The sequence below is a fragment of the Berghia stephanieae genome, chromosome 6 (assembly GCF_034508935.2).
Source record: "Berghia stephanieae isolate SIO BIC M18660-M18661 chromosome 6, UCSD_Bste_1.3, whole genome shotgun sequence".
Lineage (NCBI taxonomy): Eukaryota > Metazoa > Mollusca > Gastropoda > Nudibranchia > Aeolidiidae > Berghia > Berghia stephanieae.
In genome coordinates, this window is record NC_088365.1 from 66,141,027 (window position 1) to 66,160,363 (window position 19,337).

Here is a 19,337-nt window from a genome sequence, read left to right on the forward strand (position 1 = left end):
TTAGTGTTTATTACAAGGGAAGACTGGAATAGCCCAGGTGTCAACCGCAGCTCAGCGCCGCAAATTGGGCTATGGAGCGGTGGCTTGTTGAAGGCCACATAACGCGGTGAATATTCTAACTTGGTATCTTTCGGGTTCGAAGCTAAGATCATATCGCTGAGCCTCACTCCCCCCCCCCCCCCCCATCCCCCTCTTCATCAAACTGTTTTGGCAAGGAACGATTTCCTCGAGCTTTTTTTTAATTTTTTGCATGTCCCAAGGAGTTCGAGGAAACCGTGCTGGAGTGTAACTTTATAATTGGTACAGAAGGGCCGATGATTCCAAAAGATCTGAAAAAGTGTGTATGTCACACCAAACGACTAAAACTAAAACCGACACATGCCCACTGCCATCATCATCATTATCATCACCATCGTCATAGCCATCATCATTATCATCATCATCTTCATCATCATTGTCATCATCATCATCATCAACCAGTTGTCACAGTATAAATAAACTTCGACCAAATCATGTACGAAAAGCGAAAAATGATTATCACGACATTTAGTTCCGGTCAAATTATTCAGAAGCATCGAGAAGTAAATTCTGGCCTCCACACTTGTTTTATAGACTATTCGAAAGCTTTTGATTGTGTTAATCATGAGAAACTATGGGAAACTCTCCTGGAGATGAACTTTGATCCTAGAATTAGAAACCTGATAAGATCCCTCTATGAGAACCAACAATCAGCGGTACAACTAGAAAGCGGAACAACAGAATGGTTCAAAGTTACAAAAGGAGTAAGACAGGGATGTATTCTATCACCCCATTTGTTCAGCATTTACACTGAAGGTATAATGCGAGATGTGGAAAACGATGTCAGGAGAAGTAATTACAACGAACCTAAAATGCAAGGTCTACCCATAAAAGATCTGAGGTACGCAGACGACACTGCACTATTGTCCACAACACCGGGGGGACTAGAGAATCTAATAACATCTGTAAAGGAACATAGCGAGACCAAAGGCCTTAAGCTGAATATAAAGAAGACCAAAATCATGAATACTGACAAATGCAAAACAGATGCCATCATAAAAATCAATGGAGAAGAAATAGAAAGAGTAAAGAATTTTGAATATCTTGGAGCCAGGATTGAGTACAACGGGAAATCGGCCCCAGATATCAGGAGGAGACTAGCAATGGCAAGATCAAAGCTAGAAAAGATGAATAATATCTGGAAAGGGCAGTGCATTCAAACAAAAATCAAAATCCTCAAAAGTGTTGTTTTCCCAACTGCAACATATGGATGCGAAGCATGGACTATCAGCAAAGCAGAGAGCACAAAGATCACAGCTTTTGAAATGGCATGCTACAGAAAAATACTCAGAATATCATGGACTGAAAAACAAACAAAGAAGTCCTGAGAAGGATCGGAATAAAATCACCAATTCTTCTTCAAACTGTAAAGAAATTGAAACTAAACTATTTTGGCCACACGACTCGCCACGAATCATTAGAAAAGCACATTCTGCAGACAAGGGTAGACGGCAAGAGAGAAGAGGTAGACCAACAAGAAGCTGGGAACAAGATATATGTGAATGGCTGGGAATGACAGCAACTCAAGCAAGTAGACTGGCGGAAAACCGTAATCTGTTTCGCAAGAAAGTTCGGGAAGCAACGTCCTACGCAGGATCAGCTGACTAGAGAGAGAGTTCCGGTTAAGTTGAAAACGAAAGTAGAAAACCTGCAATTTTCTTGGTAAGAAAGGATAGCAGAGGACGCAAACAAAGATTTGTAAATGTTTTCTCTCAAATCAGCGTTATGAATTAATTTTTGATGCTCATTGCCTTAAATCGAAATATTTGCAATGCTTAATTAATATACTTTTTTGCTTGTTTTAAAAATAGACTTCTGTTCTATAAAATACATTAATAAATGTAAAAATATTACTGATACATGATACTGTCATAGTCATTGCTCTCTCTCAGTTCAATCCCACGGCCCCACTATAAACTCATCATTATCTTAGATAAGATTCGAGCTGTGCAAACCGTGGATCTTTCTAAAATGTTTTCAAAGACCCTTTTCCTTCGGAGTGTCGATATAAACTTACCACGATGTATGCAATTTCAGAAAAGTGTATCATTTGTGTTGCATGGAAGCTGTTCTCTGCCGGATCCGTTTCTAAGGAAAGGATTTTCAAGTTGTAACTCGGACACAAATATTTCACTCAAAAACGAGAGATTGAATTTATTTTGTAAAGATTGTAATAGAGAGTTTAGAAGAAATATATTCACGGGAACTGTGAAGCGGAGATTTTCCAATGACGAGAATCAAAATAAATCCCAGGATGAGGAATCTAAGTCTAAGAGTGAAATTCACGACACATCAACACTTCTGGAAACCTGGTTCTATGAAGTGTCACCCTACGGTTCACTATCTGCCAAACTCCCTTTCAATACCGTGATCAAACCATTGAATCCACAAAACTATCCGGACATGAATAAATGTATTATTGAACTTCACTACGATAGAAATGAAGCAAGTAATGACAGCAGAGAATTTAAACTTCCAAACGCTCATCAGCTTGCTCAGATTGCTGATCTCTATACTTTGAATGTCTCATTTGACAAAGACAAGGCAAATATGAATCTCACTTGTGATACGATTGAAGGCTTGAATCCCCCAGTGTCGTGTTATCTTCGAATACCACTGAAATTTGGTAAGTAAGAATTCTTTAATGAAGTCCCTTTTACTCACATAGTCTTTTTGTATAACTCTAATATGCACGAGTGTAGCTAGCTGTGGTGTAGAGGTACGGACTTGGAGTTACACCATAAAAACTAGACAACTTGATTAGTTTCCCACGTGATAGGCATTTTGCACACATTTTCTCCTTTCTTTGGGGGGATTGGAATTCCCATGCTGTATTGCCTTTGATGGAAATTGTATTAGCACCAAACAGGCTGAATGTGTTGACCCTATTTGATAAATGTACACTGTTCCATCATCAGAAGGAAAGAAAGAAAAGCCAATGTGTGAAATGATTAGAACACGTGGTTACTGTGAATAAACTCAGTATGAAAAGAAGGGGCCGCATGGCTCAGTGATTTGGTCTTTGCTTCTTATCGAAAGGTAGCGAGATTGGATGGCTTCTCATATTGTTGATCTCTATACTATGAATGTCTCATTGTTCAAAATATACTTTTTGGTGGAGGGTAAAACTGATTTAATCTATTAGTAATTAGCTAAGACTAAGAATTAAGAGACATTTATGCATGATGATGATAATCATGAGAGTTACACAATCATTTCAGATCTCTCAGTCAAAATGGAAGGAAATGAAAGTATAACAGTTGAAAACATGGAAGGGAATAGCATCAATATTGAAACTGACAAAGGGGATATCACTCTGAAAAAGAACAAGGTAGCAATTAATGCCATTTGGTATCTTTATTTATTTTTGTATTTATTTATTTATATATTTAGATAGTATGATAATAGTTAAATGGTTTCAACTCTATTTAAAAAAACAAAATGTTAAAAAAATAGTTTATGTCTATCAGTCTATGTATATTATAAGATATTAACAGTGAATTGAGTTAATGTTTTATATTTTAAATTTGGTTTGACATAGTTGTGATGTAAATATAGAATAAATATTTTATTACTTTAAGATTTTTTTTCTCCATTTTTTCTTTCCAGAGTGGATCAGTATCGGTTGTGAGCAAATCTGGAGACATCATAAGTAAATCAACACAGCTGGGCAATATTAGAATGCATTGTGGGAATGCAGGTGTAAGTTTGGACATTCGTGTCATGGATGATAATTAGCAAAATAATTATGTTGTGTGAAACTCACTGCCTTATTTGGGTTTTAAATCTCGTCTAACCTGGGTTGCCAGTCAAATATCAATTTCAATTTATAAATTAAGAGTTTTTGTTGATATGGAATTATTTGGGAGAATTGATATTGTTTCTTGAAAGGAAGCTTCAATTTAATAAACGAAAACAGATAATGTTGACGTTTTGGGTTTCCCCTTTATCAGCACAATACGATGAATGAAACGCTACAGAGGAATGAGAGATTTGAGAATGTTGTTGTTAAGGTGAATAAACAAAACAACCTTAACAACAGCATTCTCACATCTCTCATTCGTCTGTATTGTTTCCTTCATTGTGTTTTGTTGTTAAGGGGAAATCCGAAATGTCCACATTATCTCTTTTCTTTTATCAAATTGAAGCTATTGTTATTTATTTCTTTGAGCAGCAACAGTTTCATTATTAACTGTAAGAGAACAATTGGTATTTTCATTTTCCTTTCGGAAATGGTTATTGAATCAAAAGTTTCTTGCAATAATTATGTTGCTTTTCGATAAGTTCAGTTGACACAATTTGCTGACAAATCAATCTGTTAAAACTTCAAAGAATAGACGCCCCAATGATCTGATTCTTGATGGTTCATTTTACATTCTTGATGGTTCATTTTACATTCTTGATGGTTCATTTTACATTCTTGATGGTTCATTTTACATTCTTGATGGTTCATTTTACATTCTTGATGGTTCATTTTACATTCTTGATGGTTCATTTTACATTCTTGATGGTTCATTTTACATTCTTGATGGTTCATTTTACATTCTTGATGGTTCATTTTACATTCTTGATGGTTCATTTTACATTCTTGATGGTTCATTTTACATTCTTGATGGTTCATTTTACATTCTTGATGGTTCATTTTACATTCTTGATGGTTCATTTTACATTCTTGATGGTTCATTTTACATTCTTGATGGTTCATTTTACATTCTTGATGGTTCATTTTACATTCTTGATGGTTCATTTTACATTCTTGATGGTTCATTTTACATTCTTGATGGTTCATTTTACATTCTTGATGGTTCATTTTACAGAGCGTAACAGCTGACAAATTGCAAGGTTCAAGTGTGACGTGTTCCACTGAACTTGGATCCTTGAATTTAAAGTCTCTTTACACAGACAGCGCCACCTTCAAAACTGTGACGGGGGACGTCAATCTTGGTCATTGTCATGGACAAATCTGTGTCGTTGGAGAAAAATCCAACATTCATATCGGTACGGTTTGTGTTTTAAAGTCATATGGAAAATATTGTCAAATCAACCTGACCTGGGAGTAATTGGTGGGTTTTAGTTTTAAGGATAAGTCGGCTTTCCTGCATCATAAAAAGCTGTTGAAAAAAAAAAAAATTCAGCTTTTATATTGTGCAATATCCACTAAAGTGCTTAAAGTGCTTTACAAAGGGTCCCTAGCCAACAGAAACAATTAACATGTAAGATGTGACACGGTACCTGTTAGGCAATATTACAATTTTTCCTGACAGAGACAACAGCAATATACTCATTTTACACATAAGTACAGTGATAGAATGTGAGAAAAGAGCCTTTTCCAAGGAATCAATTATATGCTGCTCAGAGCAGGACTGGAACCCAGGACCTCCTGATTCGAAGGCGAGTGTCATAACATTCGAACTCTCATAACCGTAGTTGAGGAAGCTATTTGGATGCCATTTGAAAGAAATTAGACCTTTTTATTTAAAGATCATTCATTGTTTGATTTTGGTATGATTTATTTAAATCAAATATAAAATATAATGACTCAGCTCAGACTTCGTTAATTCAATTTAAATATTATCAATTATTTGGTAAATTTAATACAAATATATAATATGACCAGCTCGGACAAAATTCTTTCAGTAACTAACCTAACACAAAACAATCATCTTACGATCTTCCTAAGGAACACAAATTGCTTATACGTTTGCGCAGTCAACACTCACACTTACATGCAAAACATGCACAACACAAAATGCGTACCTCTAGAAAGTACTTTGGCACATATCCAAACAACTCCAATATATTACAATACATGTCACATAAAACACTGGCATTGGCAGTGAACGAATCCTGGCCTGGAGTTTGTATATAAAGTGAGATAAAGTGGACAAATGAGTTAGTCCACTTGTCTTTAAACCTGTCCATTTTAAGTGTGGCAAATTTGAAACTTATTGTCATGGAGTGTAACAGCTATTTGACACAGATAGTGATAGCACTGAGGTTTTAGTTTGACACAGATAGTGATAGCAGTGAGGTTTTGCTGTTTGACACAGATAGTGATAGCAGTGAGGTTTTGCTGTTTGACACAGATAGTGATAGCAGTGAGGTTTTGCTGTTTGACACAGATAGCAGTGCAGGTATTGCTGTTTGACACGGATAGCAGTGAGGTTTTGCTGTTTGACACAGTTAGCAGTGAGGTGTTACTGTTCGACACAGATAGCAGTGAAGTTTTGCTGTTTGATACAGATATACAGGTGCCTCAACCTTTCATTAGTGCATCCAATTATATCACAAGGTTAAATGTCCATCTACACTTTGTTAAGGAAATCATAAAAGGGTGCCTTGTGGCTTGGAAGAACTACAATTTGAATTTGATGAGGATCCATCTCTTTGAATAATACGGAGAAGAGATAGTGAGTTGACTACGGAAATTTTTGAGTAATCGATGGTTTAGTTATCCGACATTAACAATCATTAAAATAGGATAAATTATTAATAGCAAAACAACCCCCCCCCCCAAAAAAAAAAAACCCAAAAAAAAACCCAACAAAAAACAAAATACAAAAACAAAAAAAACAACAAAACCAACCAAACAAACAAACAAAAACCGAAACAAACAAACAAACAAAAAAAAAAGGTTGGCAAATGACAGTGATTTGAAGTTTTCTGTGTTTTTGTATTTAAGAAAGCCTTATAGATAAGCAAAGACATAGTGATTCAGTGAGACTGCCTGAGTACCTGGTGGCAATACAGCAAATTTTTATTCAGTTCAAGGTTATTGTAGTTTCAAGCATGAATTTGTTTCATTTTAATCTAGGATTAGACCTGTAAATTCTCAGTCAATTAACTGAAATCAGTCAATTCGTCAAATTCAAATAATATTTTTAAAAAGGAGAGAAAGAAATGAAGAAAGAAAGAATTCATGAATCGTAGTAGAATGACTGTAATTAGGAATGTTCCACAACGCTATGCATAGCTCATGGGCCTTTTATATTAACGATAGATATATTGCCTAGGCTAAGCGACACTTTTTAGAATTGCCGTGTCTGAACACATTCCAGTGTATTTTCACGCAGCCTTCGTGAAATTATTTATTCACTTTCCAAACCTGTCGTGATCCCAATGGTAGCCAATTTTATCTGAGCCGCTGAGCGATAAATTTCACAGTTTCGTCTAAGCCAAAATTGACCACATTTACCTGGAGGGAAGTAAAAGTATGATAAAAGTAAAATGTAAAAGCTGGAAGTGCGTTATGTAGACCTTTCGAAAGTTAAGGATTGCTACAGTACATCTCAATTGCCTCACATTGTTAAACAAACTGGTTGACCATTTCTAGTTTCTTCACTGATTGGGTACCTAATTATAAGGAACAATGGTAAATAGCCTAATTAATTCCCTCGCAAATTAGTTTTCTGCCATTGTTTTGCTCAAGCCAGCTTGCTGTTTACCTTTCATTTTGATTCTTTGGATTTTTTGGCTATGACGAATTACGAAGAGTTTCAGTCAATTCTTATAGAGCTCATTTACAGGCCTATTAGAATATATAGTTTTGTCAAAAATCTATGCATAAATAATTATGTTACTGATTTTATTATTAAATTTTTATAATTCTAATATCATAATATTAGGGTAATATAATATTTTATCATTGTTTCCTACAAAACTAGAATGTTTCTGCTTTGAGTGGAAGGTGGTGAAATTCGTTTTGTCATTGAAATATCATCAATCTTGTACTTGTACATTTCTTTTTTTACATCACAGAAAGTCTGGACGGAGATTTAGATGTTGCACTTCAACAAGGATCAGTCCAAGTCCATCTGAGTCGTCACCACAAAGTAGATGTTGATCTTAGTACAGGTAATGGGATTTCATTTTCAATCTGAGAGTGGCTGAGTGAACACCCAATCAATTTTACCATAGAAGAATAGCAACAATATTAAACACAAATGTGTATAACAGCTTCAAAATGGACAAAAATACCGAACATGGAATGTTTCAGGCTCAAAACCCTTTTTCAGCCAACAATAATAATTAAAAAAAAAAAAGAATGTGTTCAAAGCGCTTTACAAGGGGTCCCTGGTCAACAGAAACATTTAACATGTAGGAGAGGTTATGACGCCTGTTAGGCGACAGTACAATTTTTCGGACATAGACAATGCTGTTAACGGCCAGGTACTCAGTTTACACCAGAGTACGGTGAGAGAATGTGAGTAAAGAGGCTTTTCCAAAGACTCAACTATGCACCGAGCGAGGCACGAACCCAGGACCTTCTAATCCGAAAGATCACATAGCCGCACGACATAAATATATCATCTAAAAACCAGATAGACGACAGAGAACTATTTTTCACATGCTAATTTGGATTTAAGAAAACACAGGAGTTCAAGAAATATTTTTCCATTGCTTGCATCCAGTTTTATTAAAAATAGATTTTGATGTGTAACCAGTATTATGTCAGCTTCAACCGGGTGCTGAAAAAGGATTTTTTAGTTAAGATGACCAGAAAAATTAAATTTTTGTCAAAGTCACTTGAAGAAATTGTATTCATTCTGCTCAGTCAAACATTTACACTTAACCTTTAACCTCTGTATAATAATATAGTAGACATCCAAATCACCTCGTGGAATCCCATTAAATCTTGATGAAGCCAACACGATCAGATTGGTGGACTTTAATCAAGGCTGACTTTATCCATGATCAGTGGAATACACATGGATAAAGATCATAAAATTTGGGGCAAACAAGAAGTGTTGAGTTTAAGCAGAGAATGACTTTAAGAGTGTTGAGTTTATGCAGATTCCACTGTATTATTTTGAGGCTATAGATCACAAATAGATGAAAAATCCCAATTTAAATCATTACAAATTCTCTTTAGGTGATATCGGTCTCAGTTTTCCAGAGGGCACAAAGACCAATTTGAACCTGAGTGGTCAAACCATCTCTGTGGCTGAGAATCTCCCTGTCCACTTTGATGCTTCGGATGCATCGTATCTCAAGGAAGGTAAATAATTTTTATTTGTGTGAAACCATATTGTTGTGTTGTATGACAATCGCATTCGGAGTAGTACGAGTAGGTCCCCTTTGTGAGTTTTGCTCTGAGTGGCTTAAAGTTGAGTTCTTGGAAAAGGCTCGTTACTCGCATTCTTTCATATATATCATATCAGGTGGTCACAAAAAATGCCCCACTATTTCTTTCTTTCTATTATAAAAAGTTATAAGGATATCTTTTCCAAATTTTTATTACTATCAGAATAATTCTTTGTTAGTAATACAATTGCAAAATATCAAAATAATTAAATGAACGGTTTTTTAATAATATAAAATCTTTCCTTTATGTATTTTATGTTTTATTTGTATTTTATGTTTTATTTATATTTTATGTTTTATTTGTGTTTTGAATTTGAAATCCGATGAAGTCTCAGAGATACAGGCCGACAAAAAGCTGCACATTTTTTTGTGACCGCCTGATTTATCACAATATTAACTAAACATGCTCAAAGCCTTTTACAAAGGGTCCCTAGCCAGCCGCAACACTTAACATGTACAACGAGACATGATGTCTGTTAGGAGGTGTAACAATTATTTTTCTTCTCAAACAGAACACTTAACGGGAACGACCAGGTATTTATTTCACAACTAAATACAGTGAGGGACTTTGAGTAAAGAGTCTTTCCCAAAGACTCACCTATGCGCAGCTCAGAGCAAGACTCAAAACCTAGACCATCCAATCCGAAGGCGAGTCTCATAACACAAGATCACATAGCGGCAGAAATCCCAATGATTCAAAATATTTATTTAGTTCCTATTTTCCACTTTTCGCCACAGCTACAGTTACACGAACACATTGCCATATTGGTTCATTTAGTCACCTCTAGCTTTTGGTTTTACTTGAACACAGTTGGAAAGTAAAATCTTGACGACTTTGTTTCTTTTTCTGCAGGTTACATAGGTGAGACAGGTATCGCCCAGGTGAATGCTCGCACAATGTCAGGGAATATTGACCTGAACCAGTTGGACTGGATTCAAACGACTAAGTTGGCGTTCAGCAACCGAGAGGAATGAATGGGATTGAATATCAACTGTAACCAGCAAGGGCTTTTGAAATTTGCCAGTGAACTCATTAAAGTGATTCTAAGTCTAAGCTGCTAGATGCTGTGGACTGTGAAAAGTAATGAACAAAAATCAATATAACATCTTAGAAGAAAAAACAAAATACTAAACACTGAACGTTTTGGGCTCAAACCCCTTCTTCAGGCGTATTTTGTATTAACTTTTTAAAAAAATGGAAGCTGTTGTATTCATTTTCATTCCTGAATTTTTCCAGTGACGTCATTTTGATTTCACACTTCCGGTCCTGGCATCAATCTCCATAATTTGACACAGTATTTAGTAAATATTTTATTTAAAAAAATCCCACAATAACTCTCTTAGATGGAGATAACAATAATATCTAGTGTAATGAAGTGTTTAAACATCTAATACAAGTATTCCAGTAGATGATGTGTTATTGTTACAACTTTATACACTGTATTGAAAACAACAAAAACTCTGTTAGATAGAGATGACAATTATACTGTGGGATCTCAGTATAACAGTATTTGCTAAAATTCTCGTTTTTTCTCCCTCTTTACTGGCTATAGCAGGGAATTTTAAGAGCTTAATCGGCCATCACAGGAACGCAAAACCCACTAAATATCTCATTTCCAATTACACTTTTCTAAGCCTACAGCTAAAGGCAACTGAGAGCTAGGCTAGGCCTAGTTCATGAATGCTCTGTGTGTTTAGGCTACTTACAACTCTATGCTACATCATTTTCAATGGCTATTTAGGTCATTTGGATTATTTCTCTTTAAATGTGGCTATTACAGGACAATTCTAACAGATTATAGGCTGGTCCCACTATCACTGTTATACTCAGGTTCTAATGTATCAAGTAATGAATTGTGTAAACATCCATTCCAAGTATTCCGGTAGATAATGTGTTATTGTTACAACTTGACACAGTTTTATTATGATTTTGCTATTTAAAAAAAAAAGATTCATAATTTTCAGTATTACTCCTATTCAAATAGGAGGTCCAAATACGTCAGGTGATAGAACACTCACTTCACAGGCAAAGGGACCGAGTTTGATCCCGGGTGAAGTCTAGATTCCCCCCCCCCCTCCCCCCAGCAGTGATTGGGTAGTTGGTTCTGTTAGATATGGTTGAAGCACTTTGTGATAGATCAGCATTCTATCCAAAGGATAGCAAGCACTTGCTCTTGTCAGTTTCATGATATAGAAACAGGGATAAACTCCTGCTCCAACAATGGCACATTTTTGAAGTGATTTCTGCTTTTGAAGTCTTTGGTTATACATTTTAAACTGTTTCTTGTATTAATTGTCCTTACAATAGGAAAATTTTGTTGAACATATAATGTGATAAAAATTGTGCTTTTTTTTATCTTGATTTACAGAGTCTGTATTTCAAACATTGCTATCGAGTCCTGTTGTTTTTTTCATTTTTCATGAAGTCTTTGGTTAAATTTTTACAAAACAACATTTGGAGATATTTAAATTGATCTGTATTGCAGTATGATGGCAATGGAGGATTTTTAGCTTTAGTTTTAGTGTATTTTATGATCATGATCACCCCATCACTATCACCATTTGTAACATCCACTGTACATGGGGTTTGGAATAACAATGCTCGTTTACTCAGCCACATTCTTGCTATATAACTTTTTAATTTGGCTTGCGGATGCTTGCATTAGGAGGTCCTGATGGTTCAGTTAGTAGAGCATTCGCTTCTCATGCAAAGGCGCTGAGACTGATCCCGGATGAAATTGAGATTTTTTACTGACACCTGTGTTCATCCAGCAGTGCTTGGGTAGCTGGGTCTGTGAGATCTGGTGGAAAGTACTTTGCATCTTACTCTTATCCAAATTGTAGTAAGCAGTTGATATTGTCTGTTTCACTTTCACGCTAAAGCAACTGGGATAAACTCTGGCTCTATGGGCCTTATGGCTCTGAAGGACTACTTTGATTTTTTCGTGATGAGCAGGGGAGACTGGGTGGGGATCCTGACCTCCCATAACGGGCAGGGGGGTACATACTGTGTCTTCTATCCCCTTACATCTGTTTTCCAACATGCTTTCTGTCTTTGTCTTGGAATGAGATTACCTGGTTTTGTCCTGGCCCTGGCCCGAGTCCTGGCTGGGAGGGAAACAGATGCATAGTTATTGTTTTGAGAGATGATATTTTTTTCCTTGTAAATCATCTCTCTGTTATGTATTATTATATTTATTTTTAATGTATGATGTAAGCATTTGAGTGTATTCCTCCTTGTTGGATTTTGTGCTTGTGTCCGGATGAGACTTATAGGTGATCTCAAACTGAGTACATTGATGGTATGCTCTTGGAATCTACATCTGATCCCTATTTGTTCCCAATTCCCCTTTGTCTTACTCTCTCTTGGATGCTTTAATTGTAATTCTAGAACTTTCTACTATCCCATTTTCTTCTTTTTTACTGCCGCTGATATAACCTAAATGTGTTGCAAGCGCCGTAAAACCCTTAAAAACAAAAACAAACAAACGAGCAGGGGAGAGGTGATGAAAATTGTCATCTTGAAAATAAGTGAACTGCTTGCTATGATTGGAATTGGTAGTTATTTTTTAGCGAATTGACACAACTATATTTTGTATTCATAGCATTTGCCCTGTTAAGGATTCAGATTTTTTTTTTTTTTCTTTGCTTGCCTCTACGTTTTCTTACTTTAAAAAATAAGATGTTGATCTTACTCTTACTCTTTTAACGTAATCAAAATTGTTTTTAAAATTTTTTATAGTAATATCTATAATTACATGGATTGAAATTTAGAATCTAGTTGGCGGGTGGTTGGATGGGAGCATCACCTTTGAATCGTATACCTATGATGTTCGCATGGGTGTACGATCCGATAGTGATGTCGTTTCTTCTTCTCTTTACTAGCCTATCCTGCTTCTTTGGTTTGTGATTGTATTTTTGACAGGGGATATTTTTTTTTCTATAAATCTTCTGCCTGTTTGTTCTTGGTTATTTATAATTTAGCTTATGATATCTTTAGGTTATGATTTTGATTTACATTTGTACTATTTTTGTTAGATTGCTTGTTTTTTTGTTTCAGCGGTCTCTCATATAACCTCAATTGTGTTGGAAGAGACCTAAAGCAACAAACAACAACAAGAATCTAGTTGGGATGAAAATGATAATAATAATAATAAATGTCGTTTTTATAGCGCTTTACTTCGTTATCACAGGCTCTCGATGGAAAATTATATGATTTTCTGATTCTAACCAGCATTTGTGTAGAATATTTATAAGCTTTGATAAATCTTGGAATTCCCCACATTAAAATGATGTGTTTTTTTGTGTGTGACTTATTGTATTGTCTTTTTAATTGAGTTTAATAGTTTATACTTTTCATGAATTTTGACTGAATGGGCGGACATTACATCTGGGATATAGAGAGAGTGTTACTGATTGGTCAAGACAGGCTTCTAAAAAGTGCGATTAACCAAAGTTTGTTGCAATTAACCAGTGACTATAGAATTCATTCTGTTTCTTCTGGGTGGGGTTCGTGACCTCCCATAGTGGGCAGGGGGGTACATATTGTGTCTTCTATCCCCTTATATCTGTTTTCCAACATGCTTTCTGTCTTTGTCGTGGAATGAGATTACTTGGTTTTGCCCTGGCCCTGGCCGGAGTCCTAGCTGGGAGGGAAACAGTCAAATGCATAGTTATTGTTTTGGGAGATGATATTTTTTTCCTTGTAAATCATCTCTCTGTTATGTATTATTATATTTTTTTATTTTTAATGTATAATGTAAGCATTTGAGTGTATTCCTCTTTGTTGGATTTTGTGCTTGTGTCCGGATGAGACTTATAGGTGATCTCAAACTAAGTACATTGGTGGTATGCTCTTGGAATCTACATCTGATCCCTATTTGTTCCCAGTTCCCCTTTGTCTTACTTTTTCTTGGGTGCTTTAATTGTAATTTTAGAACTTTTTACTGGCGATGATATAACCTTAATGTGTTGCAAGCGCCGTAAAACCCTTAAAAAACAAAAAACAAAACAAACATTCTGTTTCTTGGGAAATGTTGCCATTAACTGAAAGTTGCGATTATCCGAAGTGAACTGTAGTTACTTTTTTTTTATATTTTGAGTCATGATATTTAAATAAAAACTTGTAAATCATCTCTGTTAGGTACAGTCCAGTCCAGATAATTCGAAATCTGATTAACCGAATTTCTTTTAAATCGAAGAAAATACGATGTAATGAATTATTTTCTTCTTTTTCTATATAAAATATTCATGGTTAATTCGAATTCGAACAGTCGTTATTCTCTTTATTCGAAGTGCAAGTGCTTGCCCATCACTAAAAAAAAAAACTCTGGAAGGTCATAACGAACCGCCTGTTCTCGGTATCCACCCTCCCACGCGTTTTAATGACTGAGCTGACTAATAATAATAATAATTAGACCCCTGAGGCATGTAATGGCGTGTTGTTCCCTCTCCGTCCCACACGCCCCCTCTCTTCTTTCTCCAAATTGAGCAGCTGTCTCGCGTCATCCCTCTCTCCTTCTCGCGCTCTCATCACTAAGACTAACTTGTGGTCTGCTGGCCGCTGGCTAACAAAGGGGGTTGGTTATAAATAGATCTAACACACAGTGATAACCCTAAGCTGACCAATACACGGCACGAACAATCATAGGCCACACCCCACTCCACGCGTTTCTCTTTCTCTTCTGTGCTGTCTTTCTTTATTGATCGATGGATCTAGATCTAGAAGTAGAGGGCCTACACAGCAGGTTTAGTTATTTCCCTTGTTTGGAGACAAATCGAATTCTGATAAATAGAAGTCATTTGCTTTTCCCACCCAATTCGAATTATCAGGACTGCACTGTACTACTACAGTTATTAGTTTTAAATATATTGTACTTTGTATGAATTTGGGTGCATCCTTCATAGCATAATCCTCTGCTGTGCTGGATTGGCTTAAATGTTAAAACTTTCACAAAGTCCCAGGTTTGAGAGTTATTGACAAGATAAGGGTCATTTGATCGATATGTGAAAGAGTTTTCTGCCTAAACTTTTTAAAACCTGTTTTTTCTGAGTACTGGTCACTGTAAGGTCACAGCGAACTGTAAAGTCAACTGAATGCCTTTCAACAAACAATAAAAAAAAAAAAAATTGAGCTTTTATATAGCGCAATATCCACTAAACGTGCTCAAAGCACTTTACAAATGGTCCCTGACTAACAGCAACACATAACATGCAGAACGTGACATGAAGCCTATTAGGCGATATTACAATTTTTTGGACAGAGACAACCCTGTTAATGGCCAGGTACTCATTTTACACCTGAGTACGGTGAGAGAATGTGAGTAAAGAGTCTCTTCCAAGGACTTGGCTATGCGCCGAGTGAGGCTCGAACCCAGGACCTTCCGATCCGATAGCAAGTGTCAAACCACTAGACCACATAGCTGCACACATTTTAGGCAGGGCAAAACCAGGAAAAGGCTGACGAACACTTACTTATCCAAACCACTTGTGAGAACCAACGACCAGCTGAGCTCTGGCCCTTCAATCTTGTGTCATGACCTACACTGAGGTCTATATTCAAGTAGGCGTTCTTACAGTACTGGCTGCCTCGGACAGAATGGAAGATACAGCAGGACACCCCTCCTCCCCTCCACCCCCATATCGAAATATTTTTTTTCTTTTTAAGGATTTTACTATGCTTGCCACATATTTATGTCATTCCAGCGCTAGTAAAAAAAGAAGAAAATGGGATAGTAAAACAAAATTTCCTGATTTACAATTAAAAGCACAAAGAAAAAGTGAGATAAAGGGGAATGGCTTAAAAAGGGAACAGGCATAGATTCCAAAAGCACGCTATCTGTGTACTTAGTTTAAGATCAAATAATCTCATTCTAAGACAAAGACAGGAAGTAAATTGGAAAACATTATATAGGGGGATAGAAGACACAGCATGTGACCTCCCTGCCGCTATTGGACACGTCCCAAATGGGAAAGTCAGGGCTTCCATCACACTAAGTTCAAATAACACCAGCAGAATTTGGTTCAAACAACTGATTCAAATAAGGAGGAACTCAATTTGTTGAAATGTAATGTACTTTTTATAAAAAGAATTGTGCATCAATCATTTGTAAGACACTCTAGACACACAAATAAACAACAATATGAAATTGAATGTAAGCTTTGATTTAAATATGAAAACAGATAGAATGGATGTTTCGGGTTTCCCCTTTATCAACAAACAGGATGAATGAAACACTACAGATGAAGGATATGATGTGGTAGTGATGTTGTTAATATTTTAACAACGCCACGACCACATCATCTCCTTCATCTGTAGTGTTTCATTCATCCTATTTGTTGATAAAGGGAAAACCCGAAACATCCTTTTCATTTGTTTTCGTAATTAAATTGAGGCTTACATTCAATTTCACATTGTTATTTATTTCTTCGAGCTTCAAGCAGCAACATTTACATTGCTGATGAAAAGATGCTTTTGTCTCCAGGTGAAATAGTCATCTCTAATAGAAAAATAAATGAAACAACAATGTCAACAGTTTTAAGAGGGAACAGCTTGCTTCGTCAGGATAAAACATCTCTGTACTCTTTCTGTGTTTCCGATGATATGTGCTGTAACTCTCGTAAACCCTTTGAAGAGAAAAAAAGAAAATGTTATTGAAATCAGAACTGGTAATTTGCAAAAAATGAATCTTGTAATTCTACTAAAGACAGTCCGATAAAAAAAAAACAGAACCGACTGTTTGTGCTCCATTTACCAATTCACTGCCGTAGGCTGGAAAGACATGGATTAAAAAATTTGACCAGAAAACTCGTCCTTCAAATATCAATTGATTTAAATGACCCTCATCTTGGCATAAACTCCCAAACATGGGACCTCACAAGGTCACATTGTCAAGATGAGGGTCATTTAAATCGATATTTGAAGGATGAGTTTTCTGGTCAAATGTTATAATACATGTCTTTCAAGAGTACGGCATTGACTGGTTAAAAACAAATGATTCCTTTCACATACAAGATAAAATCCTTGTTCAAGATTGTCTGACAAAGTCATTATGTTGTGATTTTAAGGTGATTTTAAATCTAAAATAACAAGAAATGTGAGATTTTTGTTATTGTCATTTTGAGTAATTCAATCAATTCTAATTGTCATCTTTAAAACATGTCAACTTTACACAAGGGTCAAAATGCCAACTTTATGCAAGGGTCAACATGTCAACTTGACACAAGGGCCAACATGTCAACTTTACACAAGGGCCACATTTTGTCTATCAATCTTGCATCTGCGTTTGTCGTGGTCATGATTTTTTGGGAATCCACAATTTTCCTGCGAATTTTTGCATACCAAATTAAAAAGAAAAAAAAGAAAGAAAAGAAAAGCAAAAAAAAAAAAAGAAAAAAAGAATGGAACTTTTTTCACTGTAACAAGTGGAAGGCAATTTTTTCACAGTGATGTTTTTATCAAAAAGAGCTCTATAATCGTCATGCTGTTTCCAACTGCTGTACTGCAATAGAATGCTCATTTTCTGATCAGAGGATAAATTAAATTGAGCTTTTATATAGCGCAATATCCAAGCAATATCCACTAAACATGCTCAAAGCAAGGGGTCCCTGGCTAACAGCAACATTTAACATCTAGGACAGGACAAGACGTCTGTTAGGCGATTACAATTTTTTTTCGAACAGAGACAACGCTGTTAACGACCAGGTACTCATTTTACACCTGAGCACGGTGAAAGAATGGGAGTAAAGCTCCTTTTCCAAGAACTCAACTCGAACCCAGGAACTTCTGCTCCGAAAACGAGTGTCACCACAAGACCACATAGCAGCACTATAAAGAGGTGTGGCCCTTGTGTTGTTTCCCTACAACGTATCAAATCAAAGTGACTGTGCAGATTGACCCTTGGACTCTGATTGAACCAGGGACCAGTTAAGATGGATAGCCGTGTATATTATACCATGGATAATGAAAGGGTAATATTAGAGGGAGGAAACCGAGAGACCAAGGGATGTGAACATTAGTGGGGGATGAACTCGACAACACAGAATGTTGATTAGTGGATACAAGTGGGAATTGAACCAGGGACTAAGAGATGTTATAAAAATTGGAGAGTAAACATGGGACTATGGGATGGCGGCACTGATGGGGAATGAACTGGAGGCTGTAAAATGTAGACACAAGTGGGAAGCCCTGGACTAAAGAATATGGACACAAGAGAGGAATATACCTACTATTTGAGATGGACACCAGTGGGAATTGAATCCAGGACTATGGGCCGGTGGACAGAAGTGGGGAGTGAACCTGGGACTATAAGTGTACGCCACTGTGGAGTGAACATGCACCATAGGATATGGACACCAATGGGGAGTGAACTTTGGACTATAAGAGGTGAACACCAGTGGAGAGTGAACCAAATGCTATGAGAGGTGGACACCACTTGTGAGTAAACGCAGAACCACTGGATATGGACTCCAGTGGGAAGTGAGCAGGGACTATGAGAGATGCACAATTAATGGCAACTTTTATGGAAACTTATGTCATTTTTTGTGGCAACTTTTGGGCAAAAAAAAATGTCAGAAACGCAGGAGCTAGATGATTCAATTTGTAATATATAAACCATTGTCATATAATACCATTTTGAGTCACTGGGTCACCATTTTGTATAAAAGTTGACTGTTAGTGTAAGCTCCATTTAAAGATAACTCAATACAACATCATGTGAGATTTTGATTGGTTGGTGGAGTCCTTTGGAGCTTCCACCAATCACATTGATCCAGGGGGACCAGCGTGGCTCAGTGACATGGTCTTTGCTTCATACCTGAAAGGTACCAAGTTCGATTACCCGCCTTAAGCAAGCCACCTCGCCTAGCTCGATTTGCGGATGACACCTGGATTATTCAAGTCTCTCTTGGAATTGAAACTATAGACACATTTCCCCTAGGGATAAATAAAGGGAATCTTTAAATTTATTAAACCCGATAACATGCTCATTCTATGTCATTTTAAATTATACAAGATAACCTGCATCAAAGAATCACATTCTAAACAAAACATTTCACCTCCAGGACCAACTTTATGTGTGCTTTAATCTGGCAAGCTTTCTCGGTTAATTCTGAGGCTTTTGATTGTTGTCGCTTGGTCTTTTTTTCAATGAACTTCAATGCTTCATCCAACGTCA

The 19,337-nt window shown here is 36.4% G+C and overlaps 3 protein-coding genes across 3 annotated transcripts in view; 2 read left to right on the forward strand and 1 right to left on the reverse strand.

Moving 5' to 3' along the window:
- The first annotated feature begins 530 nt into the window (after positions 1-530).
- LOC144975917 (uncharacterized) lies at positions 531-1,914 on the forward strand. Its single transcript, XM_078920104.1, has 2 exons — positions 531-919; positions 1,890-1,914. The coding sequence occupies exons 1-2, from the start codon at positions 531-533 to the stop codon at positions 1,912-1,914; spliced, it is 414 nt and encodes a 137-aa protein (XP_078776230.1).
- LOC144975478 (protein FAM185A-like) lies at positions 1,688-13,467 on the forward strand. Its single transcript, XM_078919602.1, has 7 exons — positions 1,688-2,704; positions 3,300-3,409; positions 3,688-3,780; positions 4,896-5,076; positions 7,837-7,932; positions 8,951-9,076; positions 10,016-13,467. The coding sequence occupies exons 1-7, from the start codon at positions 2,050-2,052 to the stop codon at positions 10,135-10,137; spliced, it is 1,383 nt and encodes a 460-aa protein (XP_078775728.1). The 5' UTR covers positions 1,688-2,049; the 3' UTR covers positions 10,138-13,467.
- A 2,751-nt stretch (positions 13,468-16,218) lies between these two features.
- The window catches only part of LOC144975479 (protein UXT-like), a 5,964-nt gene continuing 2,845 nt past the window's right edge, over positions 16,219-19,337 (reverse strand). The window contains exons 4-5 of the mRNA XM_078919603.1: positions 19,219-19,337; positions 16,219-16,788 (exon numbers count right to left, since the gene is read on the reverse strand). The exon at positions 19,219-19,337 is cut by the window's right edge and continues 53 nt beyond it. Coding sequence (XP_078775729.1) covers positions 16,723-16,788; positions 19,219-19,337 — 185 coding nt within the window. The 3' untranslated portion in view covers positions 16,219-16,722. The remainder of the gene's footprint in view (positions 16,789-19,218) is intronic.